General features: G+C 42.9%; 1 protein-coding gene and 1 long non-coding RNA gene across 3 annotated transcripts; one reads left to right on the top strand and one right to left on the bottom strand.

Annotated features, from left to right (window-relative positions):
• Positions 1 to 30: 30 nt before the first annotated feature.
• On the bottom strand, positions 31 to 27361 carry LOC143787543 (uncharacterized). Its single transcript, XR_013218393.1, has 4 exons — positions 27265 to 27361; positions 3040 to 3128; positions 2520 to 2558; positions 31 to 131 (listed from the first exon to the last, which is right to left on the bottom strand). It is a non-coding gene; the product is annotated as an uncharacterized LOC143787543 (long non-coding RNA).
• On the top strand, positions 17046 to 22036 carry LOC143787287 (uncharacterized). Of its 2 annotated transcripts, none has more exons than XM_077275867.1 (2): positions 17046 to 18248; positions 20564 to 22036. In XM_077275867.1, exons 1-2 carry the CDS (start codon positions 17046 to 17048, stop codon positions 20714 to 20716), a joined length of 1356 nt encoding a protein of 451 aa, XP_077131982.1. In that variant the 3' UTR covers positions 20717 to 22036. The 2 variants fall into 2 exon arrangements, with proteins under 2 accessions (XP_077131982.1, XP_077131983.1); XM_077275868.1 differs by having other exon boundaries at positions 17046 to 18252.

Raw genomic sequence — 27361 nt, 5'->3', positions numbered from 1 at the left:
TAGGAAGAAAGGACAGTAACTTACCAGATCCCTTATCTTCTTGCCTAGTCCTTCGGTCTGTGAGGGGGGTTCACCTGCTAGATCTGACGTATACTCCAAGTTCATCACAATCTTGAAAGAATAACTTTTTCCTGTAGAAGAAAAATAATAAGTTGTCTTCAATTGACAGATAAATGGTATACTTGTAGATTTTTTTCAGTTTCCAGAAAGTAATGCAGTAAAATCACTCACTAAAAGACCATAACGAAGCAGGAAATACGCAAGCAGAGCACTGACTAACTGTAGTATAATGTTACAATCTCCAGCAGGACTTTACAGATATTAATGATCTCCTGTCCATAATAATGATCTTGTGATATGTGATCATATCCACATCCACAAAGCACTCCATGGCTCAGCACCACCCTACATCTCCTCTCTGGTCTCAGTCTACCAACCTACCCGTGCCCTCCGCTCTGCTAATGACCTCAGGTTAGCATCCTCAATAATCAGAACCTCCCACTCCCGTCTCCAAGACTTTACACGTGCGGCGCCGATTCTTTGGAATGCACTACCTAGGTTAATACAATTAATCCCCAATCCCCACAGTTTTAAGCGTGCCCTAAAAACTCATTTGTTCAGATTGGCCTACCGCCTCAACGCATTAACCTAATTATCCCTGTGTGGCCTATTAATAAAAAAACAACAACATAATCACGTTCCTCCATCATGTTCTCATACACTTTATGCAGTTAATAGCCTCTGTGTCTGTACTGTTACATACTTAGGTAGTTAACTGGTTCATGCAGCTTTACATGAACACCCGAGCCTTACACTATGGCTGGTCCAAATAACTAAAGCAATTGTTACCATCCACCTCTTGTGTCTCCCCTTTTCCTCATAGATTGTAAGCTTGCGAGCAGCAGGGCCCTCATTCCTCCTGGTATCTGTTTTGAACTGTGATTTCTGTTATGCTGTAATGTCTGTTGTCTGTATAAGTCCCCTCTATAAGTTGTAAAGCGCTGCGGAATATGTTGGCGCTATATAAATAAAATTATTATTATTATTATTATCATATGTGAAGGAATGGCAGCCTATGGATATTGCTGTAATAAGAGACTGGGCAAGACAGAGTTGAGCTGTTCTCTCCTTGAGTGGATAACACGTTTACGATCCAGGAAGAGGAGAAAAAATGGAAGTGGCACATAAGTGGAGAAAAAAAAAGCTGAATTCTCTGATATACGTCTCTTATTTTCGCATGTACTATTTATTTATGCAAAGTTTGTTGAAAGTTCAGGTCCCTTTTTAATAAAAAGCAATATAGCTGCAGTCTTTAACAAAAGCCTTTTGGAAAACAGATTTCTGGGGTTTTGCTTATGCATTAACTCAAACATAACTGAATAAAATGGGTAAAAAATCATGCTGCCATGTCCCGTATGTATATTTATTTATTGCAAATATGATTATTATTTATCATAGGAGTGATTGTCCCATGACTGATATAATATGACACTGTGGTGTGATTTCACAAAAATAAAAAAAAATATTCTGTGTGCATATTACTGTTATATTCAGTACCCTGTGTTCTTTTTATACTCTCTCAGTATGTCCAAAGCATATCAGATTTTCAAACTTATTTATTATTTATTTACTCGTGTTAAAAAAAATAGTTAAAGAAAGTTACAATTGAAATATTACTATTTTGGGTGAAAAATGAAACCTTATGTGACCATATTTAGATCTAATATATAACTTATAATAAAAGCTTCAGGATTTTGCCTTCTATCTCTCTCTATATTGGGAGTCTTCATGCTGCACCAGATTCTTCCACTTGATGTCACTGGTGTCTTTAGAATTCTGAGGCTTCCAGGGATCGCACAGAGCTGAAATCATTCTATGCAAGCAACGCGGAAGCGAATATTTTTCCGTGATTGCGAATACAATTTCCATATCTGTAGATTGGTGATGACTCACGTGAGTTTATCATACACCCACGTGATCTGCTATAATCTGCTGTATCATATCACGAACGCAGAGGGCAATTAGAGAAGAAATAAAATGCCTTACATGTGGACCTTGTTGACATTTGGATTCAATACAGTTATGTTTTATGACCTGTCAATTACACAGACTCCTATGACAACATGTCAGTGTGTATCAACCAGAGTCCGAGTCTCAAATTCAGAAGTTTGGTGCTGTAAGATTATCCCTGAAGAACGCTCCGATTTTCTGTGATTCCTTTTTTAATCTTATTTTTGTCAATTACACGTGTTCTAAAAGTTAGGACCACAGCTGATCTCTGGCATATGGCTGCCTCTAAGTGAGAGCATGAATCGATTCCTGTTTCTCTCTAAAGGAGATGTACAATACGTATAGAACTCTAATAGAGCCCATTCTGTGCCAGGGTCATGGCTGCTCATTTTCAAGACCATTTATGATTCCAGTAGTTTAACATTCCCACCTAATGCTTATAGTCAACATTTTACACATTTGACTTATGTTTACATAGTGTCTATTAACAAACTTTATCCTTTACTCACCGGAGGGAGTACTCTGACCGCTTACCATCAGAACGAACCCTTCAATCAAAGGAAAAAGACTGATTAATATAGAATATATACATATTTTATCTAAACTGAATTGGGGACAAAGCAAATTGTGAGTTTGTCATTTAGGGTTAAAGGTTTTCCTATTTTACATAAATAAAGCTTAATTCTTCTACTGATGGAAAAGTTCTGAAACTTTCCAGTAAATTTTGTATCAATTTCTTCTCATTTTCAAGTTATTTATTTGCTGTCAATGAATAGGAACATTTTGTACATAGTCAGCCCTGTTCTCTGCTGAGAAGTGGATACAATTGTATCCAGCGTAGGGAAGGTTGTCAGAGCTAAACACATCAGCAAAGGCTGCATCAATCCATTCTTTTCCCTGCAATGTTATTTGCTACAATGTAACAATCTGAAGTTCAGGTTGTTTGCGGAGCGTTGTAGTTTAACACTTGGAGAATTACATTTTGGAGCCAGTCTCACTGTCTCTGTTCTTATTATTGTGATTACTTACCTGCCAGGAAAAGCAGAGGGGTCCCTAGAGCCATTGTCCAGTTAATTCTGGGGCTTTGGTATAAGTCCCAATATCAGAGCCTTAGAAACCTGCAATACAAAAGTGATTTTAGTTACATGTTCAAACTAATAGTCATGAAGGAGTGGGCTCTGGTGTGTGACATGGGGTCACTCTCCATAAGATGAGGATTGTTCTATATCTTAGTCACTATAGTGGATATTCTGCAGACTGTAAGCCCACAATGTCCTCTCCTCTCCCCATCTATTCCAGGCTTCCCCTATGGCCATTGTTAGTTTGTTCATTAGAATTTCTATTTTTTTTATTATGTGTGTAAACCCCTTGTTCACATGTACAGCGCCATGGAATCAATGGTGCTCTAAAAATAAATAAATAACAATAATAATTTACTGCTACTCTGCTGTTCTACCGATTCCACCTGATTTACACTGCAGCGCTGATTGTGTATATTTGCGGTTCTATAAAGCACAAGCTGGGCAGAAAGTCACTGAATGGAGAGAATGATTTGAAACAGAAAATTGGATTTTTCTGTGTTTGTTTTGTGAAGCTTAATAGTAATTTTATTTATTTTACTTTTCATAGAAAACTATATATGTGAAAAGTCACAGTTAGGACAGAAACAGCAATTCAAGGAGTTGTCTGCCTTTGATTTAGAATTTAATCTATAGGAGGGTTTTCATTTATAAAACAAAAAGCGGTTATGATCAGTCGGTTTGGATAGATTGACATTGTTCTTAGCTCACAGGTCCGGGTTACACAGGACAATTTGCAGCCATGAGAGATGATTTTTAAGCAATCCAGCCTAACCGCTAGGTTTCCGCACAGTTTACTATTTACTTAGCTTCCCAGAATATTGTAAAGTGACTATTCTAAAAAGTAGGATATTTCAAAAGAGGAAAACCCATTTTTTGGTATGCTGCTATTTGCTGCAGATTTTCTTAAGGAAAATCCTACAACTGCCCAATTTATCAGAAACCACTCCATTCAGATGAATGGAAACAATTTTCAGTCGCAGAAATTTCAGGAACAAAATCTGCGGTATGTAAATTCACCCTTAATTAAAGTACTTTTTTAATAGCAGATATAGTAATAATTTATGCGGTCCAGTTCACATATCACATCCCGAATGCATTTTTTAGTTATAAATATCAGGAAGGGAATAGAGACGTTGAAATAAAAATATAAAGTGTTCAAATGTGAAGAGGCATAAAAAAAAAATATTTTTTTTAAAGACAAAATTAACTGTTTTCTTCACCAATAAAAAAAAGATAGAAAACGATGTTTTGAGGGGCGAAGGAGTTTTTGTGTGGCTCAGCAATCTCATTTCTATAGCAAATCCTTTCATTTATTTGTAACACAGAGTGATCCCAGATATTTCTTCATTACTAGTTCCTTAGCCCGTTCTTGATGATATAATGTAGTTTTGAGTCATTTCAATGAGCTGCGGCTGTCATTAGTACACTTGATACATCATATCATATGAAATTATATTGTTTGTTCATTATGGAAATGAACGAGGCAAAAGTTGATTATAATGTATGTACATAATAAAAGGCAGGCTCGTAAAACCGGTCTTTAAGTTATGATAGATCAATCAACTTTTTTTTTTTTTTAGCTCCGGGACTTTTAAGTTACACAGTGATTGTGACTGCGGCGGAGAGATTAAAGGCAAAACTAGAACAACCAGGGTGAGAGCTTTGCAGTTTACAGATCTTGCAAAGGTTAAATTGACTCAGATATCACAGAACTGGGATATCACGACGACCCAAAAATGTGTAATTCGGTGCCTACAGATCTAGCAAGGGTTACCTTGACTCAAATACCACAGCCCTGAGATATCCTGACACCTAACTTGACAATGGACATTGACGATAACGTTCTCTGACAAGTTGCGTTGTGACTCATAGCCTTTGCCACATCTGTACAATCAGCGGCAGTCCACCAAGGCTTAAAAACCTGTTTACACAGGCAGACCGTGCTGCAGGATGAGCACTGAACGATCTGTAATAGTTGAATCAGTGTGCATAAGCTGCCATTGTTCTTGTCAGTGCGAGCATGATGTGCTGCCAAGAGTGATAATTTTTAAGCAGGCTTAAAAATAATTTCACCCTATGAACAAGTGTTTTCCTAATGTATCGGGTGGTCCTCAGCCTTGTCATACTGAAAGATTATCATGAAACAATGACTACTAGAAACAGTAATTCATGATCATTCTTTTCATGTCCTTGTGATCCATCGCTGGATCTTTGTTAGAGTCTGTAGAGCCAGTGTTGTTACACGAGGACTATATCAAACAGTGTCCTCAACTTGTTATTTATCAGGGAATATAGGCAACACAAGGGAGGAAGGAGTGAATAACCACAGAAAGAAAAATATATCATACAAATATAATATTATTAGTACAAGAGGATAAAAAACATGTATTAAAATTGTGGGGGGGCAATACACTAAATATACATATAAGATACGTGCCTTGAGAAAGCCAAGGGCAAAACGTATGTCGGAGTCCTGGAGTCTTGATTCATGTGTTGTTCTCTTCTCTTAGTGGTGTGTCTTCTAATTTATATATATTTACAGTGCACTTAGATATTTATTACACTATTTATTTCTATTGATGTATTAAAATTACTTTACATCTGCTGTATCTTATATGTATATAGTATTTTTTTAGAGAATACTACACTGTTACTTATTTGATACCCCTTTTCTGATGCACTTGTAAACTTTCTTTATTGTGTTGCCCCCACTATTCTAATATGTTTTATTTATCTTTCTGTAGTTATTCACTCCCTCCTCCTTTGTGTATCATATATTATTATTATTCTTCTATGTGAATACTTTCCTAGTTTAATTACACATATACTCGCTCATATCGTAGTTAGAGATGAGCAAATCAGATCTTAAAAGTTCAGAATTCGTACTGGACAGTTAGAGTCCGGTGCTAAACGAGGAACACGGACTTTCCATGGAAGTCCGTTGCAATGTTCGGAGTTCCAGGGCAAGTTCGGAGAGAGTGAAAGAATGTTTTCTAGATCAAAAGTTTAGGTCCATATTGTTTTCAATGGGGTTCTGGTTCTTGTTAGCTTCAGGTATAGTTTTGGTACCAGAACTTTGGAATAAAGTTCATGTCTGGTACCAAAACCCGAATATCTACAGGTCCACTCAACACTAATCGTAGTGTGTTTCTTATCAGGGAATATGTAGAACTCTATAATTGACAATTGTTGCTAAACTTTTTTTCTTTTTTTTTTTACTGGAGATTCTACGTCTTCAGAAAAAACATTGCAGATTTTTTCCAATAATAGTGCCACATCTGTCCATGGCTTGTGCCTGGTAATGTGACGAAGTTGTGATAGCACATATAAGTTTTAATGTCGTATTTGGAAGGACTCTTTGGAAATGTTTTTCTAATACTTTACTATTTATGCATGTCCACGTTCTTTAATTGGTCTTGATTCACCCATTATTAGAATCATCAGGTAGATATAAGTGACACGTCGTCAGCATCGTGCATCATGGAGAACCAGTCTAGCTCCGTGCTCTAATTTCTGGCTAATCCATCTCCTCAGGATTGCAGATCAGAACCAGCTGATGGGATAATGACTCTTGCATTATATTATCATACATTTCAATGTTATGAATATTGAGCTAAACACTTAATATTCAGATCATCACGTTGACGTAGATGCCATCTACTCTTTCATACAATTTGACTAATTGACTTTATTCACATGCCGCGTCAATGGATCGACAAACTACAAAGCTTCTGGACAATACAATATAAGCAAACCCATAGTCGATGGATAGGTGTAGTTTGTTTTTAGCATTGTGTTATCATTTTTTACTAACTGGTTACTAGAAGAAGCTTGAGAAACCTACATCAGTTTTTTTTGGGTGGAGGTTTTGCAAACAACAAAAATGGATGACAGACAGATGGTGAAAGTGACAATGATCAATAATGGATGAAAATCAGATTCAACAAACTGATTGAAAATGGTCAATTTTAGGGAACAAAAAACAATTGGATGCTTGACTTATCCTTAGACCTGGTGAACATATGATAATTATGAGTACTTATGGGTTAGAGCTATTAAAGAGGTTGTCCACTACTTTTACATTGATGGCCTATCCTTAGGATAGGTCATCAATATCTGATCGGCCGGGGTCCGACACCCGGCAGCCCCACAGACCAGCTGTTATCGGTGGTGACGGCGGACGCCGGATGGAAGTACTTACTTGGGAGGTGGCTGTTTACTTGTAGTAGCGAGGGTTGGTACTGCATATTCTACTAGAAGGCATCTAACTTGTGGTTATAGTACTAGAAGGCATATAACTTTGTGGTTATACTACTAGAAGGCATCTAACTTGTGGTTATAGTACTAGAAGGCATCTAACTTGGTAGTTATACTGCTAGAAGAAATCTAACTTGGTGGTTATACTATTATAAGGCATCTAACTTGGTGGTTATACTACTAGAAGGCATCTAACTTGGTGGTTATAGTACTAGAAGGCATCTAACTTGGTGGTTATAATACTAGAAGGCATCTAACTTGGTGGTTATAATACTAGAAGGCATCTAACTTGGTGGTTATACTACTAAAAGGCATCTAACTTGGTGGTTATAGTACTAGAAGGCATCTAACTTGGTGGTTATAATACTAGAAGGCATCTAACTTGGTGGTTATAATACTAGAAGGCATCTAACTTGGTGGTTATACTACTAAAAGGCATCTAACTTGGTGGTTATAGTACTAGAAGGCATCTAACTTGGTGCTTGTACTACTAGAAGGCATCTAACCTGTGGTTATAGTACTAGAAGGCATATAACCAGGGCCGTATTTAGAGTTTCTGCTGCCCTAGGCACTTTTAGTGCTGCCCCCCCCCCATCGGTGAGTATGACACTATTGGCAGGGACTTTGGCAAGAATTGCTGATGTGAAAGTCGCCTTTTGCAGCAGATGGGGCAGTTTTTCTGCATCTGCCACGTAATGGATCACTTACGGCAACACTGCAGTCGGCCTCATTCATTCCCTATGGTATCTGCGGCACTTGCCATGATCTGGCAAATGTGGTACCATACCTCCCAACTTTTGAAGAAGGGAAGGAGGCACAAAGTGTGCAGCGCCGCGGCAAATTTTAGGCCACGCCTCTGACCACACCCATTTCACAACTAGTCACACCCATATCCACGTCCCAACCACAGCCATATTAGCACTGCTGATCACAATGTTTTATATACAATAATTATAAACGAAAAAATATGGCCACACAGTGCTCCATACTGTATAATGGCCACACATGATGCTCCATACTGTATAATGATCCCACACGATGCTCAATACTGTATAACGGCCACACATGATGCTCCATATTGTATAACGGCCACACATGATGCTCCATACTGTATAACGGCCACACACAGTTCTCCATACTGTATAACGGCCACACATGATGCTCCATATTGTATAATTGCCATGGGCCACACATGATGCTCCATACTGTATAACGGCCACACATGATGCTCCATACTGTATAATGGCCACACACAGTTCTCCATGATACTGTATAATGACCCCCCTCCTGTATGCATGGCTCACACTCCCCCCCCTGTATGCATGGCTCACACTCCCCCCTGTATGCATGGCTCATATTCACACACCCCCCTGTATGCATGGCTCATATTCACCCCCCCCCCCTGTATGCATGGCTCATATTCACCCCCCCCCTGTATGCATGGCTCATATTCACCCCCCCCCTGTATGCATGGCTCATATTCACCCCCCCCCTGTATGCATGGCTCATTCACCCCCCCCCCTGTATGCATGGCTCATATTCACCCCCCCCCCTGTATGCATGGCTCATATTCACCCCCCCCCTGTATGCATGGCTCATATTCACCCCCCCCCTGTATGCATGGCTCATATTCACCCCCCCCCTGTATGCATGGCTCATATTCACCCCCCCCCCTGTATGCATGGCTCATATTCACCCCCCCCCCTGTATGCATGGCTCATATTCACCCCCCCCCTGTATGCATGGCTCATATTCACCCCCCCCCTGTATGCATGGCCCATATTCACCCCCCCCCTGTATGCATGGCTCATATTCACCCCCCCCCCGTATGCATGGCTCATATTCACCCCCCCCCGTATGCATGGCTCATATTCACCCCCCCCCTGTATGCATGGCTCATATTCACCCCCCCCTGTATGCGTGGCTCATATTCACCCCCCCCTGTATGCATGGCTCATATTCACACCCCCCCCTGTATGCATGGCTCATATTCACCCCCCCCTGTATGCATGGCTCATATTCACCCCCCCCTGTATGCATGGCCCATATTCACCCCCCCTGTATGCATGGCTCATATTCACCCCCCCCCCCTGTATGCATGGCTCATATTCACCCCCCCCCGTATGCATGGCTCATATTCACCCCCCCTGTATGCATAGCTCATATTCACCCCCCCCCCCTGTATGCATGGCTCATATTCACCCCCCCCCTGTATGCATGGCTCATATTCACCCCCCCCCCCTGTATGCATGGCTCATATTCACCCCCCCTGTATGCATGGCTCATATTCACCCCCCCCCTGTATGCATGGCTCATATTACACCCCCCCGTATGCATGGCTGATGCCTGATGGCCCATCAGCCATGCATACGGGGGGGAGGGGGGGGTGGAATATGAGCAGGGGCGTAACTACCGCGGTCGCAGCGGTCGCCATTGCGACCGGGCCCCGCAGGTCAGGGGCCCCGGGCCGGCAGGTCTGAGCAGGGCCGGGCTGGCCATCGGGCACTTCTGGCAAATGCCAGAAGAGCCGATGCCAGTAGTGGGCCGCTGCACTGTTCCTCCCCCGGAACCCCCCCCAGTGCCGCCGCCGCCGCATTTAACTATACCGGCGTCTATGACACCGGTATAGTTCAATGCAATGATGAAAGAGAGAGCGTCACCTGACGCTCAGTCTCCCATCATTCCCCGCTCTGCCTCTGACAGTACACTGCGGGTGCGCGATGACGTCACATCATCGCGCACCTGCAGTGTCCTGGGCAGACTTCAGCTGCCGGGAGCAGCGCGGGCAAAAGGAAAGGTGAGGAGAGTTTTTTTTTTTCTTTTTAACCGGACTGTGGGGCCATTATCGGGGGGGGGGAGATGAGATGTGGGCTGTTCTCTATATACCCCTGTGCTGGCTGTACTGTATATACCCCTGTGCTGGCTGTGCTGTATATACCCCTGTGCTGGCTGTGCTGTATATACCCCTGTGCGGGCTGTACTGTATATACCCCTGTGCTGGCTGTGCTGTATATACCCCTGTGCTGGCTGTGCTGTATATACCCCTGTGCGGGCTGTACTGTATATACCCCTGTGCTGGCTGTGCTGTATATACCCCTGTGCTGGCTGTGCTGTATATACCCCTGTGCGGGCTGTGCTGTATATACCCCTGTGCTGGCTGTGCTGTATATACCCATGTGCGGGCTGTGCTGTATATACCACTGTGCGGGCTGTGCTGTATATACCCCTGTGCGGGCTGTGCTGTATATACCCCTGTGCGGGCTGTACTGTATATACCCCTGTGCTGGCTGTGCTGTGTATACCCCTGTGCGGGCTGTGCTGTGTATACCCCTGTGCTGGCTGTGCTGTATATACCCCTGTGCTGGCTGTGCTGTATATACCCCTGTGCGGGCTGTACTGTATATACCCCTGTGCTGGCTGTGCTGTATATACCCCTGTGCGGGCTGTGCTGTATATACCACTGTGCGGGCTGTGCTGTATATACCCCTGTGCGGGCTCTGCTGGATATACCCCTGTGCGGGCTGTACTGTATATACCCCTGTGCTGGCTGTGCTGTATATACCCCTGTGCGGGCTGTGCTGTATATACCCCTGTGCTGGCTGTGCTGTGTATACCCCTGTGCTGGCTGTGCTGTATATACCCCTGTGCGGGCTCTGCTGGATATACCCCTGTGCGGGCTGTGCTGTATATACCACTGTGCGGGCTGTGCTGTATATACCCCTGTGCGGGCTCTGCTGGATATACCCCTGTGCGGGCTGTACTGTATATACCCCTGTGCTGGCTGTGCTGTATATACCCCTGTGCGGGCTCTGCTGGATATACCCCTGTGCGGGCTGTGCTCTATATACCCCTGTGCGGGCTGTGCTGTATATACCACTGTGCGGGCTGTGCTGTATATACCCCTGTGCGGGCTCTGCTGGATATACCCCTGTGCTGGCTGTGCTGTATATACCCCTGTGCTGGCTGTGCTGTATATACCCCTGTGCGGGCTGTACTGTATATACCCCTGTGCTGGCTGTGCTGTATATACCACTGTGCGGGCTCTGCTGGATATACCCCTGTGCGGGCTGTGCTGTATATACCACTGTGCGGGCTGTGCTATATATACCCCTGTGCGGGCTCTGCTGGATATACCCCTGTGCGGGCTGTACTGTATATACCCCTGTGCTGGCTGTGCTGTATATACCCCTGTGCGGGCTGTGCTGTATATACCCCTGTGCGGGCTGTGCTGTATATATCACTGTGCGGGCTCTGCTGGATATACCCCTGTGCGGGCTGTGCTGTATATATCCCTGTGCGGGCTGTGCTGTATATACCACTGTGCGGGCTGTGCTGTATATACCCCTGTGCGGGCTCTGCTGGATATACCCCTGTGCGGGCTGTGCTGTATATACCCCTGTGCGGGCTCTGCTGGATATACCCCTGTGCGGGCTCTGCTGGATATACCCCTGTGCGGGCTGTGCTGTATATACCCCTGTGCGGGCTCTGCTGGATATACCCCTGTGCGGGCTGTGCTGTATATACCCCTGTGCGGGCTCTGCTGGATATACCCCTGTGCGGGCTGTGCTGTATATACCCCTGTGCTGGATATACCACTGTGAGGGCTGTGCTGGATATACCACTGTGAGGGCTGTGCTGGATATACCACTGTGCGGGCTGTGCTGGATATACCACTGTGCGGGCTGTGCTGGATATACCACTGTGCGGGCTGTGCTGGATATACCACTGTGCGGGCTGTGCTAGCACCCAACACCATGTTGCAGTGCAGGAGATTCCTGCAACAGTCCGAGGTGTATCTAGGGGAAGGTGGGGGGGGAGTAGGGTGGGGCGGGGGGGGAGTAGGGTGGGGCGGGGGGGGGGGGTAGGGGGGGAAGGGTGGGGCGGGGGGGGGAGGGGGGGTAGGGGGGGCCCCATTTGGAAGTTCGCACCGGGGCCCATAACTTTGTAGTTACGCCACTGAATATGAGCCATGCATATGGCTCATATATTCCCCCGTAGGACCAGGTATATACCATGCCTGCAGCCCTGGCATACACAGGGGTGCCAGAGCAGGACTTGGATGGCGTGTGGGGAGTTTGCCAGTTAGCCGGACCGGGACCGCTCGGCTCTGCTACATCTGCGCAGCACTCACCTTCAGGTGCCCGTTCAAGTCGTGCGGGTCCCGGTCCGGCTGACTGTCATGCGATTTCTCCAGCGTCAGCATCGGGGCAGAGGAGCGGCTGAACTCGTCCATGAAGATGCGAGCGTCAGCCTCCTCCTTCTCTAGCCCCATGCCTCCTCCGAGCTGCAGCGCGAGAAGACACTTCCTGGATGGTGCAGCTGCTCTCCACGCCCCCCCCCCCTATCCGCCCGGTGTGAGTTGTGAGTATTGTCTTCAAGGAGGGCAGGTGGGACTCGGAGGAGGGGGGCGGGAGGCGGGGGGGCGGGGCGGTCGGTCGCTTGTGACCTGGGGCTAAAAAAAAAAAAAAAAAAAAACCTTGCTCAGGTGCCGCCCCCCGCAATGTCGCCGCCCTAGGCACGTGCCCTCGAGTGCCTAGTGGCAAATACGGCCCTGCATATAACTTTGTGATTATACTACTAGAAGGCATCTAACTTGGTGGTTATAATAGTAGAAGGCATCTAACTTTGTGGTGATACTACTAGGTTACATTAGTAGTACAGTTTAGAACACAGAGGTGATTAATCTATCTACCCATTCCCTCTCTAAAACCCAGTCTGAAGTCCTTAAACTTGGTCTTAATTTTGTTCCATCTAATCAGTTTAATTTTTTTACAGCTGTAAAAGACACGCATTTATTTTGTCGTAAATTACTACTGAAGAAGTTACACGCCCCTAAAAATTCTGGTAATCAACTTCCTAGTGACGTGGAAGCCGTTGCTTTATCGGCCCTGGAAGACCTACTTGAGGAACAACAACCAGATTCAGTAGGTAAATTTCCTTCTTCGATTTTGCCCAGATCATCCACCTTCCCCCCTTTGTCTCTGTGTCCACAGATAGACATTTTTTGCAGATTGGTCATTGAGGATCTAATTAAGATTCCAAGGGGACTCTACAATGACAACCTAACACCAGATCAAAGGAAGGCGCTGAGGGAGCTACAGGCTCTGGACACAGTAGTTATTAAACCTGCAGACAAGGGGGGGAATGTGGTGATCTGGCCAATTGAAAAATACGAAAAAGAGATATTTCGACAATTAAAGAACAAAGAAACATATCGGTGTTTACCCCAAAATCCCACCTCGGTTTTTTCAGGGGAGTTGGAGTATATCTTGGAGTTGGCGAGCGAGTCAGGTGTTGTCCCCAAAAAGGTCCTTGATGGACTTATGCCAAGGTCCCCTAAGGTGGCTACCTTCTATGCCCTGCCCAAAGTGCACAAAGATGCTGTTAATCCACCTGGGCGTCCTATTGTCTCTGGCATAGGAGGGTTATGCGAGAATATTTGTAAATTTATTGATTTTTATTTAAAACCTCTGGTGGAGACACTGCCCTCCTATGTCAGAGACACTACTGACGTGCTTCGAAGGGTGGACGGGCTGTCTCTGGAGGCGGGCATGATTTTAGTCACCATTGATGTGGAGTCATTATACACCTCGATCAGACATGGAGATGGTCTGGGGGCCACCCGCTTCTTCCTTGAGACTACCAACTGGGATGGCCATTTTTCGGAACTTATTTTGGAATTGCTTGAGTTTATTTTAACCCACAATTATTTTGTTTTCAAAGATAAATTTTATTTACAGTTGCAGGGCACTGCAATGGGCGCGGCGTGTGCGCCTTCGTATGCAAATTTATTTTTAGGTTACTGGGAAAGGTGTATTTTCCAAGGCGATGGCGCACACGCCGCGGACCCAGTGGTGGGCTGGTTTCGCTACATTGATGACATTCTGATGGTGTGGAATGGTAGCGAAGCCAGCCTATCCAAATTCATGCAGGCCCTGAATATTAACAACTTTAATTTAAAATTCACGTATACTTGGCATTCTAGGGAAATTAATTTTTTGGACATTACGCTGTGTGTTGCCGAGGATGGCTCTATTGAAACAGATCTGTATCGCAAGGAATCCTCTGTGAATTCCTTGCTTCATGCCTCCTCGGCACACAACTACTCGGTTATAAAAGCCATCCCAGTTGGACAATTCTTGAGGAATAGGCGGGTGTGTTCTACGGATGCCCGCTTCGAGAGACAGTCCGCCATCCTCACCGAACGGTTTAGGGCAAGAGGATACAGTCGTCGTAGCATTAGGGCAGGGTATGGAAGGGCCAGACATACACGGAGAGAGGACCTACTAGGGGGGTCGAACAGGTCAGGAGCGAAGGATGAGATGGCAATTAGATTTATCTCTACTGCGAATTGCCAATGGCACCGTATTCGTGAGGTGTTAAGCAAACATTGGTCCGTGTTGCAGACCGATAGTGTCCTGGCCCCATATCTCACAAAATCTCCTTTGATGACACAAAGGAGAGCCAGAAACCTGAAAGATACTCTGGTAAGCAGCCATTATATCACCCCAAAAAATAAAACATTTCTTGGTGCGAGGAGTCCCAGACAGGGATGTTTTCCTTGTGGTTCGTGCGTCGCGTGTCCGAACATCCTTAGATGTGGGACCTTCAAGAATTTTGATGGGAGCAGGGAATTTAAGATAAGAGAGTACATCTCATGTAACACTACTTTTGTGGTCTATTATGCGACCTGTCCCTGCTCCCTGATCTATGTCGGTCTCACATCTAGGGAACTTAAGGTTCGGACGCGAGAACACGTAAGGGATATCTTGGCAGGTAAAGAAGTAGAAGACCCATCGGTCTTAAAAACATTACCCAGGCACTTTCGACTGTTTCACGGATCTGACCCTAGGGGCTTAAAAGTGAGAGGGATAGATGTGATACATGGAGGTGTCAGGGGGGGCAATCTGACCAAGTTACTCGCACAGTGTGAATGTAAGTGGATTGTCACCCTTGACACCCTTGCCCCTAAGGGACTTAATGAACAGCTTAGCTTCGCTCCTTTTCTGTGAGAGTCCCGTGGGTTCTCCTTCGTGTTCTATATATTATTTGGTTCCAAAAATATACTTCCATAATTTTTCGGCTCTGTCCTGACATGCAGCAATATAATGAGGATGTAATGTGGAAAATATTCCATGTCCCTTGACCTGGCTGTCCTCTCTTGGGTGATTTTTTCACCACTCGCTTTTAATATTTTTATATATTTACGTCTTGTTGTGTGTTTTTCTTTTCTTTTTAGTTTTTATTAGTTATCCATGGCTACGCACTGGTGATGACGCCGCAGCAAAACCCGGTGAACGTCTCGGAATCTGAAGAGAAGGAGTGTCCTGTAGTTTCTGTCTATACGTTGTCCACGTATAGGTTCTTATACGTGGTTTATGTTTTCTTATGAATCTGCACTTTATGTAGTCTCTATACGCTAACATCATTCTTTAGTGAATGTTTGTATGAGTTGCTAGCATGTTTATATTATTTGGTTTAGTTCAGGAATTGGGGGTCTTTAGTTATTCACTAAGTTTCACTTGATATCCCTGCGCTTTTTATAAACGTGCAGGATCATAGATCATACATCAATTTTAACCTCCTTGGTTGGTTTATATTTTAGCACCGTGAGCGGACCCTTTGACATTGAATATGTACTTTGGGACTGTAAGCGACCACCAATATATAGTACAATTTATTCCCCAGTATGTTGTGGGGTCTGTTCCATTATGTATACACGGATTCACATATATGTTTCACATGTATGATAATATGCTTTGTTTATATATTTATATGTATGTTATTATTTCTTTTTGTCATCTGTCTTTTTATTGCTACGCTCCTTTTTCTCCCTTTTTCTGTCTTTTTTTGTCATTGTTTTTATGTAACTGTACACACTCTAAACACATGTGATGCGTTATTATTATTTTTTTGCATCTTTTTGGCGTCCTGTTTTTCCACTTTATTGGGGACGCCTCTAATCTATCTAGCGTTCCGGTTTACGTACATTTCGGGACGCTGCGGCGTTCTGTTTCTGTTTTTGAGCGATCTTAACTTTATCACTAAAAAAATGGCTGTAGCCATGGCCTTTTTATTGGGAATTGGTGGTGCGCATGCCCGGTGTCGTCCATCGTAGCCATCTTCTTGTGGACCTATCACTTACAAGTGGGGAGTGTCACACTTTTTGTGTTTGGAAGGTGGAGCTCCGCCTCTCATACACTCCCCACTGTGATGGCCCTATTGAGCGATGCACTCTGGACGCTACTGCGCATGCGCCGGCGTCACCGATTCTACTTCCGGGTCTATGATATAAAAACACAATGAGACACACTATGGATACACCCTGTTGAAAAAGCCACGCGAAACGCGCGTCCGGGGGGACCGAGCAAGGTGGGGAGGACACACCTGATTTACAATGGGTAAGCAGCAATTACATGTGCTTATGAATATATGACCTTTTGTACTCTGGGCTATTTGCGCCATATGAGTGGAACGTAGTAATTGTATTTGGTCATACATTCCTTCTATTTTCTGAGCTGACGCTGCCACCCAAAAGGTGTATATGTGAACTCCCCCCTGACTTGGTCATTGCCGCATTTCCTCCTATGTGTCTTCTGCGATATGGCGGTATTAACAATACACCCATGTTTTGTATTTTTAATTCTGTTTTTGTATTGATTATTTAATAAACTTTTTGTATATTGTTCTCTAAATATGTTGAAGTGGACTCTTTTCCTCCGTGTTTTTGTTTATGTATTGATTTGGAGTAGTCCCAGAAGGGCACCTGAGGAGTGCCTAGAGAGAGTTGGTACTTACCACTCACACATACTGAGTATATTGGTGCTTCATGACTGTAATATTAAATATTGCTTTTCTGTGTTTCCCACAGCAGTTAGTCAGAAGTCAATGGATTTTCGTAGTCGGGACCAGACATGGTTGTCTCGGCTGCAGGAGGCCTTTAAGGAGGATAATGTCGGCTCTACTGTCGCGAGTGGTGGTGATTCTAGAGAGAGGATTGCCAGGCTGAGGTTATTGCTGCATAAAAGGACAAAGCTGTGGTGGAATAGGGCCACTTTGGGGCAATACCTGGCTCGCAACCTGATTCCGAGGGGCTTACGTGTCCAAATTTTCCCCTCTTATCCAATTGAAGACGAGGTATTTAAAACCGAATGGGAGAATACTGCTAATATATGTTCTAGAGGCTTCATCGGTTTGCTTATTAAACTTGATGAGACCAAACTAGCGGAATTGGAGAAGGAAATTGACGATATTCAACTATTTATAAAAGAAGATTTGACACCAGAAGCATTGGGGAAACTCAATGGTGACCTTGAGAGTGATTTCCTCAAATGGGAGCAAGAGATAAGTGCGGTCAAGACAAAAAAACTGCAAAGAGACAATTCAGACTACCGCGATAATCACGTATATAGGTGGAGGACAGGGAGAATGAGAACTCGCCCAACATCACTGGTTAGGTCGGGCTCAATGTCATCCGCTACTTCAGTGGATGAACTGAGTGTGACATCCGACCAATCTAAAAGCATACATGGTGATAGAGGGAGAAAAATACAACCCAATAGAGCTGCAAAAGGAAGATATACCTCCCAAAAGAGAAAATTTACCTCCCCTCCTACGTACGAGCGGAAGGCGAAAAATAACAACTTAGAGGTGATTAATCTATCTACCCATTCCCTCTCTAAAACCCAGTCTGAAGTCCTTAAACTTGGTCTTAATTTTGTTCCATCTAATCAGTTTAATTTTTTTACAGCTGTAAAAGACACGCATTTATTTTGTCGTAAATTACTACTGAAGAAGTTACACGCCCCTAAAAATTCTGGTAATCAACTTCCTAGTGACGTGGAAGCCGTTGCTTTATCGGCCCTGGAAGACCTACTTGAGGAACAACAACCAGATTCAGTAGGTAAATTTCCTTCTTCGATTTTGCCCAGATCATCCACCTTCCCCCCTTTGTCTCTGTGTCCACAGATAGACATTTTTTGCAGATTGGTCATTGAGGATCTAATTAAGATTCCAAGGGGACTCTACAATGACAACCTAACACCAGATCAAAGGAAGGCGCTGAGGGAGCTACAGGCTCTGGACACAGTAGTTATTAAACCTGCAGACAAGGGGGGGAATGTGGTGATCTGGCCAATTGAAAAATACGAAAAAGAGATATTTCGACAATTAAAGAACAAAGAAACATATCGGTGTTTACCCCAAAATCCCACCTCGGTTTTTTCAGGGGAGTTGGAGTATATCTTGGAGTTGGCGAGCGAGTCAGGTGTTGTCCCCAAAAAGGTCCTTGATGGACTTATGCCAAGGTCCCCTAAGGTGGCTACCTTCTATGCCCTGCCCAAAGTGCACAAAGATGCTGTTAATCCACCTGGGCGTCCTATTGTCTCTGGCATAGGAGGGTTATGCGAGAATATTTGTAAATTTATTGATTTTTATTTAAAACCTCTGGTGGAGACACTGCCCTCCTATGTCAGAGACACTACTGACGTGCTTCGAAGGGTGGACGGGCTGTCTCTGGAGGCGGGCATGATTTTAGTCACCATTGATGTGGAGTCATTATACACCTCGATCAGACATGGAGATGGTCTGGGGGCCACCCGCTTCTTCCTTGAGACTACCAACTGGGATGGCCATTTTTCGGAACTTATTTTGGAATTGCTTGAGTTTATTTTAACCCACAATTATTTTGTTTTCAAAGATAAATTTTATTTACAGTTGCAGGGCACTGCAATGGGCGCGGCGTGTGCGCCTTCGTATGCAAATTTATTTTTAGGTTACTGGGAAAGGTGTATTTTCCAAGGCGATGGCGCACACGCCGCGGACCCAGTGGTGGGCTGGTTTCGCTACATTGATGACATTCTGATGGTGTGGAATGGTAGCGAAGCCAGCCTATCCAAATTCATGCAGGCCCTGAATATTAACAACTTTAATTTAAAATTCACGTATACTTGGCATTCTAGGGAAATTAATTTTTTGGACATTACGCTGTGTGTTGCCGAGGATGGCTCTATTGAAACAGATCTGTATCGCAAGGAATCCTCTGTGAATTCCTTGCTTCATGCCTCCTCGGCACACAACTACTCGGTTATAAAAGCCATCCCAGTTGGACAATTCTTGAGGAATAGGCGGGTGTGTTCTACGGATGCCCGCTTCGAGAGACAGTCCGCCATCCTCACCGAACGGTTTAGGGCAAGAGGATACAGTCGTCGTAGCATTAGGGCAGGGTATGGAAGGGCCAGACATACACGGAGAGAGGACCTACTAGGGGGGTCGAACAGGTCAGGAGCGAAGGATGAGATGGCAATTAGATTTATCTCTACTGCGAATTGCCAATGGCACCGTATTCGTGAGGTGTTAAGCAAACATTGGTCCGTGTTGCAGACCGATAGTGTCCTGGCCCCATATCTCACAAAATCTCCTTTGATGACACAAAGGAGAGCCAGAAACCTGAAAGATACTCTGGTAAGCAGCCATTATATCACCCCAAAAAATAAAACATTTCTTGGTGCGAGGAGTCCCAGACAGGGATGTTTTCCTTGTGGTTCGTGCGTCGCGTGTCCGAACATCCTTAGATGTGGGACCTTCAAGAATTTTGATGGGAGCAGGGAATTTAAGATAAGAGAGTACATCTCATGTAACACTACTTTTGTGGTCTATTATGCGACCTGTCCCTGCTCCCTGATCTATGTCGGTCTCACATCTAGGGAACTTAAGGTTCGGACGCGAGAACACGTAAGGGATATCTTGGCAGGTAAAGAAGTAGAAGACCCATCGGTCTTAAAAACATTACCCAGGCACTTTCGACTGTTTCACGGATCTGACCCTAGGGGCTTAAAAGTGAGAGGGATAGATGTGATACATGGAGGTGTCAGGGGGGGCAATCTGACCAAGTTACTCGCACAGTGTGAATGTAAGTGGATTGTCACCCTTGACACCCTTGCCCCTAAGGGACTTAATGAACAGCTTAGCTTCGCTCCTTTTCTGTGAGAGTCCCGTGGGTTCTCCTTCGTGTTCTATATATTATTTGGTTCCAAAAATATACTTCCATAATTTTTCGGCTCTGTCCTGACATGCAGCAATATAATGAGGATGTAATGTGGAAAATATTCCATGTCCCTTGACCTGGCTGTCCTCTCTTGGGTGATTTTTTCACCACTCGCTTTTAATATTTTTATATATTTACGTCTTGTTGTGTGTTTTTCTTTTCTTTTTAGTTTTTATTAGTTATCCATGGCTACGCACTGGTGATGACGCCGCAGCAAAACCCGGTGAACGTCTCGGAATCTGAAGAGAAGGAGTGTCCTGTAGTTTCTGTCTATACGTTGTCCACGTATAGGTTCTTATACGTGGTTTATGTTTTCTTATGAATCTGCACTTTATGTAGTCTCTATACGCTAACATCATTCTTTAGTGAATGTTTGTATGAGTTGCTAGCATGTTTATATTATTTGGTTTAGTTCAGGAATTGGGGGTCTTTAGTTATTCACTAAGTTTCACTTGATATCCCTGCGCTTTTTATAAACGTGCAGGATCATAGATCATACATCAATTTTAACCTCCTTGGTTGGTTTATATTTTAGCACCGTGAGCGGACCCTTTGACATTGAATATGTACTTTGGGACTGTAAGCGACCACCAATATATAGTACAATTTATTCCCCAGTATGTTGTGGGGTCTGTTCCATTATGTATACACGGATTCACATATATGTTTCACATGTATGATAATATGCTTTGTTTATATATTTATATGTATGTTATTATTTCTTTTTGTCATCTGTCTTTTTATTGCTACGCTCCTTTTTCTCCCTTTTTCTGTCTTTTTTTGTCATTGTTTTTATGTAACTGTACACACTCTAAACACATGTGATGCGTTATTATTATTTTTTTGCATCTTTTTGGCGTCCTGTTTTTCCACTTTATTGGGGACGCCTCTAATCTATCTAGCGTTCCGGTTTACGTACATTTCGGGACGCTGCGGCGTTCTGTTTCTGTTTTTGAGCGATCTTAACTTTATCACTAAAAAAATGGCTGTAGCCATGGCCTTTTTATTGGGAATTGGTGGTGCGCATGCCCGGTGTCGTCCATCGTAGCCATCTTCTTGTGGACCTATCACTTACAAGTGGGGAGTGTCACACTTTTTGTGTTTGGAAGGTGGAGCTCCGCCTCTCATACACTCCCCACTGTGATGGCCCTATTGAGCGATGCACTCTGGACGCTACTGCGCATGCGCCGGCGTCACCGATTCTACTTCCGGGTCTATGATATAAAAACACAATGAGACACACTATGGATACACCCTGTTGAAAAAGCCACGCGAAACGCGCGTCCGGGGGGACCGAGCAAGGTGGGGAGGACACACCTGATTTACAATGGGTAAGCAGCAATTACATGTGCTTATGAATATATGACCTTTTGTACTCTGGGCTATTTGCGCCATATGAGTGGAACGTAGTAATTGTATTTGGTCATACATTCCTTCTATTTTCTGAGCTGACGCTGCCACCCAAAAGGTGTATATGTGAACTCCCCCCTGACTTGGTCATTGCCGCATTTCCTCCTATGTGTCTTCTGCGATATGGCGGTATTAACAATACACCCATGTTTTGTATTTTTAATTCTGTTTTTGTATTGATTATTTAATAAACTTTTTGTATATTGTTCTCTAAATATGTTGAAGTGGACTCTTTTCCTCCGTGTTTTTGTTTATGCAGTTTAGAACACAGTTGATTCCCTAATTCTTTACTGGTCTCCCCATTGACGACTCTGCTCATCTCACTATCTCCAGCTTAAAAGTATCGGGAGACTTACCACAAGATGTGCCAACACCTAAAAATTGTGCCCAAATTACATGAATTAAAGGGCCATCACCCATAACATGTATTAATAACTCAGGTTGGCGAGTTAATTCACTAGACCAACTGAACAATACAGTTCATGTCTTCTGTAAGGCTATGTGCACACGTTCAGGATTTCTTGCAGAAAATTCCTGAGAAAATCCTGAGATTTTCTGCAAGAAATCCTCATGCGTTTTTTGCGCGTTTTTACCTTGTTTTTACCCCGTTTTTGGTGCGGGTTTTTTGCGTATTTTTCCGGACATTTCCTAATGCATTATATAGTGGGAAATCCGCGAAAAATCCGCAAAATTAATGAACATGCTGTGTTTTTTTACCGCAAAAAAAACGCATCATGTGTACAAAAATTGCGGAATTCATTAAAAATGATGGGATGCATAATGTATGCAGATTTTTTGCGGTTTTATAGCGTTTTTATTGCGAAAAATCTGCAACGTGTGCACACAGCCTAAAGGGTTCTGATGATGCTTTTCAGTTAAATAAAAAAATCCTCAGAAGAAGCCATGACTCTAGCCCATCTGGCCAACCCAAATCTATAGTTGTCATATGCTGAAGTTACCGGTACTTTATCCCTATTAAATTATTATTTAATGAATGTTCTCACTTTCATGACCTATAAATTATATACATCAAAATTTTTTTAGGGAAGGTGAGAGTAGATGTTGGGAAGTAAAAACAATCTAACAACAGTGAGTATAATCCCATCTACCATAAAGGGGTTTTCTGGTGACTGTACAAAGAGTAGGCAATGTTACATCTTTAATGTGTAACAACATTACTTACACTACAGCAGTTTTGAAAAATTGTACAAAACCCTAATTAAAACTAGTTTCTTTGTTTTAGGCAGCTGTTCAGACATATTTTCAGATATCAGTGCAGTTGCTGCTTGTTTGAGGTTCTGCCATCACATCCCTGCCATTGACACGTGATCAAGTGTAGAATTTAGGATTCTTTCAAAAGCAGCAGAGCTTCCACATCAATTATTTCACTACCACCAACAACAACTATAACTGTTGCATGAGGTTTCTACTAGAATTTGCTTTACACCAGACATTATGATTTATTTTCAAGGGTTTTTTGTTGTCTTTAATTATATATAAAATTATTACAGCAGCTTCCATTTCCCAATTGATTTCCTTTTGCTGCTTTGCATTAAATCACATTTTCCCTGTCTCTTTTTTGCATGTTTTGTCTGCTTTTTTAGTATATTACTAATTACTAATGAGATAATGGATAAGTTTCAATATCATTGATGCATATATTACATAATTTATACATCATGCCTTTCACTGTGCTTTTTTGGAGCCCTAGAGGTTTTCTAACCCTTTCAATGAACATATACAGTAGGTTATGTATTATGCTCCAGAGCTGCACTCACCATTCTGCTGGTGCAATCATTGTATGTATACATTACATTACTTATCCTGAGTTACCTCCGATATTATACTCCAGAGCTGCACTCACTATTCTGCTGGTGCCTGGTGCAGTCACTATGTACATACATTACATTACTTATCCTGTACTGATCCTGAGTTACCTCCTGTATTATACTCCAGAGCTGCACTCACTATTCTGCTGGTGCCTGGTGGAGTCACTGTGTACATACATTACATTACTGATCCTGTACTGATCCCGAGTTACCTCCTGTATTATACCCCAGAGCTGCACTCACTATTCTGCTGGTGCAGTCACTGTGTACATATATTACATTACTGATCCTGAGTTACATCCTGTATTATACCCCAGAGCTGCACTCACTATTCTGCTGGTGCAGTCACTGTGTACATACATTGCATTACTGATCCTGAGTCACATCCTGTATTATACCCCAGAGCTGCACTCACTATTCTGCTGGAGCCTGGTGAAGTCACTGTGTACATACATTACATTACTAATCCTGAGTTACATCCTGCATTATACTCCAGAGCTGTACTCACTATTCTGTGACAAGATAGCATTGATGGCTTAAAAGAAAAGTTATGATTACAGTCACTTTATACAGTGGCATGTAAAAGTGTGGTCAAAATTATTGCTATTGTGAACAGTTAAGCAAGTTGAAGATAAAGTGATCTCTAAAAGGCCTAAAGTTAAAGATGACAAATTTACGTTGTGTTTTAGGCAAAAAAAATATTTTCAGATTTTACATTTTTAAACTTGCAAAAAGGTAACTGGGTAGATGCAAAAGTTTGGGCACCCTACATGGTTAGTATCTAGTAGCACCCCCTTTTGAAAGCATCACAGCTTGTAAAAACTTTTTGTAGCCAGATAAGAGTCTTTCAATTCTTGTTTGAGGGATTTTCATCCATTCTTCCTTGAAAAATTCTTCCAGTCCTGTGAGATTCCTGCTCATCTTACATCCTCTGCTATTTTGAGGTCTAGCCACAGATTTTCAATGATGTTCAGATCAGGGGACTGTGAGGGCCATTGTAAAATCTTCAGCTTGCACCTTTTCAGGTCGTCTACTGTGGATGTTGATGTGTGTTTAGGATCATTATCCATTTGTAGAAGCCATCCTCTTTTCAACTTCCGCTTTTTTACAGATGATGTTATGCTTGTATCAAGAATTTGTCGAAATTTCCTTAAATCCATTCTTCTCTCTACCCGTGAAATGTTCCCCATGTGATTGGCTGCAACACAACCCCAAACCATGATTGATCCACCCCCATGCTTAATGATTAGGAAGATGTTCATTTCCTAAAACTCTGTGCCCATTTTTCTCCACACATACCTTTCATCATTGTGGCCAAAGAGTTCTATTTTGAACTCATCGGTCCACAGGACTTGTTTCCAAAATACATCAGGCTTGTTTAGATTTTTTTGCATACTTCTGACACTGAATTTTATGTTGATGACTCTTCCATAAAGGCCATATTTGTGCAGGTATCTCTGAACAGTAGAACAATGTACCACAACTCCAGAGTCTGCTAAATCTTTCTGGAGTTGTTTTGCAGTCAACTGGGGTTTCTGAATTGCCTTTCCAGCAATCCTGTGAGCAGCTCTCACTGAAATTTTGCTTGGTTTTCCAGACCTTATCTTGACCGCCATTATTCCTGATAACTGCTATTTCTTAATTATATTTAGAACTGAGGAAAGGGCAACTTGAAAACGTTTTTCTATCTTATAACATTCTCCTTTGTGGGCCTCCACCATTTTCATTTTCAGAATGCTAGGCTGCTGCCTAGAAGAACCCATGGCTGCTGTTTTTTGGCACAAGGTTAGAGGAGGCTGTGTTTTTTTTTATAAAGTTGGGAAATTTGCATGACTTGGCCTTTCCTAACGATGATTGTGAATGAGCCATAACCCTAACAGGCTAAGTAAGGTCTGAAACCATGGACAACGTTATTTGGGCACACACATCTTTAAGGGAACTCAAACTTTTGCATCAGCCTATTTTCATTCTTTAAATTCTTAAAATGAAAAAAATTGACAATATATTTTTTGTGCTTAAAATACAAAGGAAATGTGTTATCTTTAACTTTAGGTCTTTTAGAGATAATTTCATCTTCAACTTACTTAACTGTTCTCCATAACAGTAATTTTGACCATGGGTGCCCAAACTTTTGCATGTCACTTTAGTTATTTGTTGAAGGGAATGAGGCAACAGTACATTTTGCTAAAACAATAGGGTACATCACTAGAGGTAGGCAGGCCATACAGCTGATGGTGGGTCCTTGAGGAGCACCAATCCCTATATCCTGTGATCCTTCATAGAACAGTATTGGGGAATGGTTTTCAACAAGGGTTTGGAAGGAGGATCATGTTTTATCTCACATTATTAGATGGGTCTCAACTGAAAAAGAACATAATCAGGAGCTATAATGTACGATTCTCCTTAGACTTGATATTCTGTGACTCACTAAGCTCTTATTATGTTTTCCAATCACACCCTTCAGAATGGATGAGTGCAGCTCTGCGAGAAAGTCACTGATAATTCTACTGGTAACCTACATAGTTATCATAGTACTACCTGATGTCACCTTCACTAAGCGTACCGCTATGCCATGACCGGTTACATATAGTGATCCCATGCAGGGATACAGAATGTTCTGTTGCATTCATAAGAATTCACCCAAAACGTGATGAGTTATGCAAATAAAGCTGAATCATTGCATAATTTAACACCCTAATACTTCCTTAAATATTTTGTGTTCCAATTCTTCACTGTAAGATCTCTGCTTCCTTTACGTGAATATGTAGATTATCGTTCACATCCAGAAGGTGAAATCCTTTTGATGTGTTGCTAAAATTATATCCAGTCTAAGTCATCATTATGTGGACAGGATACAATGGTAACAAATCTGTCAGCTTTGGAAGGATCATTTTTTTATCTTTCAGGTGTGTAAACTAGAAAGCAACCATCACAAACAGCAGGCCGGGATTTTGCAAACAGTGAAAAATTGAAACACAACGTACATTAAAGATGGCAGGAAGAGAGGTAAAGGGAAACTTAGGTAGTTGTCCATTGTCTTTTATAGATTAAGCTGTGAGTGTGGAGTTTACAGAAAATACAAACCAAGTACTTGGTGCCTAGAGAGAGATCAAAATAGTCAACCTGTCCTGGCCAAGGTATGAATAGCAAAATAATGAAAATAATGATCCACATACAGAATAGACTACAATCAGCCGAACCCCAGCTGGATAGACAAACAGCCTAAAATGTATGGGGCCTCCTGACTCTCCCCATCTGATAATGTTGGGTGAGAAAAGGATCAGGCAGTTTCAATATCAGATTTTTTAGTTATTGAGGTGATAGGCCGCTGCCAGAGCCGTTTGGCAGCAGCTTTCTCTCTCATTTTTTTTTTCTTTGAAAACACTTGGCCAAGCCAAATATTTATTTCTATTGGAGAATCAGGAGAGACAGTTGTTGACTGAATAAGAGCCCGGATTCCAGCTGAATTATGCATATGGCGAGGTCAAATCTTTGACCATGATAAAGACTCTCGCCCATGACTACATTTTAACCCCCGGTTAGCTGCAAACCAACCACAAATCTTGTGCGAGTGACGGCTTCGGCTGGACCATGTCATTGTCTATGTGGCATCAGGCATTGTGGCACTCACCTGTCCTGTGTCCTCTTGCCCAGAATAGTCCTCTCAGACCCAGCACAGCAGACTGACAGACATGGCAGATGGTAATGACTCTTATAGGGAGGTTCGG

This window comes from Ranitomeya variabilis, chromosome 8 (assembly GCF_051348905.1).
Source record: "Ranitomeya variabilis isolate aRanVar5 chromosome 8, aRanVar5.hap1, whole genome shotgun sequence".
Taxonomy (NCBI): Eukaryota; Metazoa; Chordata; class Amphibia; order Anura; family Dendrobatidae; genus Ranitomeya; species Ranitomeya variabilis.
The sequence above is the reverse complement of the archived record's forward strand: the minus strand, read 5'-3'. Positions and strand labels throughout refer to the sequence as shown.

Coding starts and splice junctions, on each gene's coding strand:
- LOC143787287 (XM_077275867.1), top strand. CDS start 17,046: ATGTTGAAGTGGACTCTTTTCCTCCGTGTTTTTGTTTATGTATTGATT. Junction 18,249..20,563: donor AGGAACAACAACCAGATTCA/GTAGGTAAATTT, acceptor TTTTCTTTTTAG/TTTTTATTAGTTATCCATGG.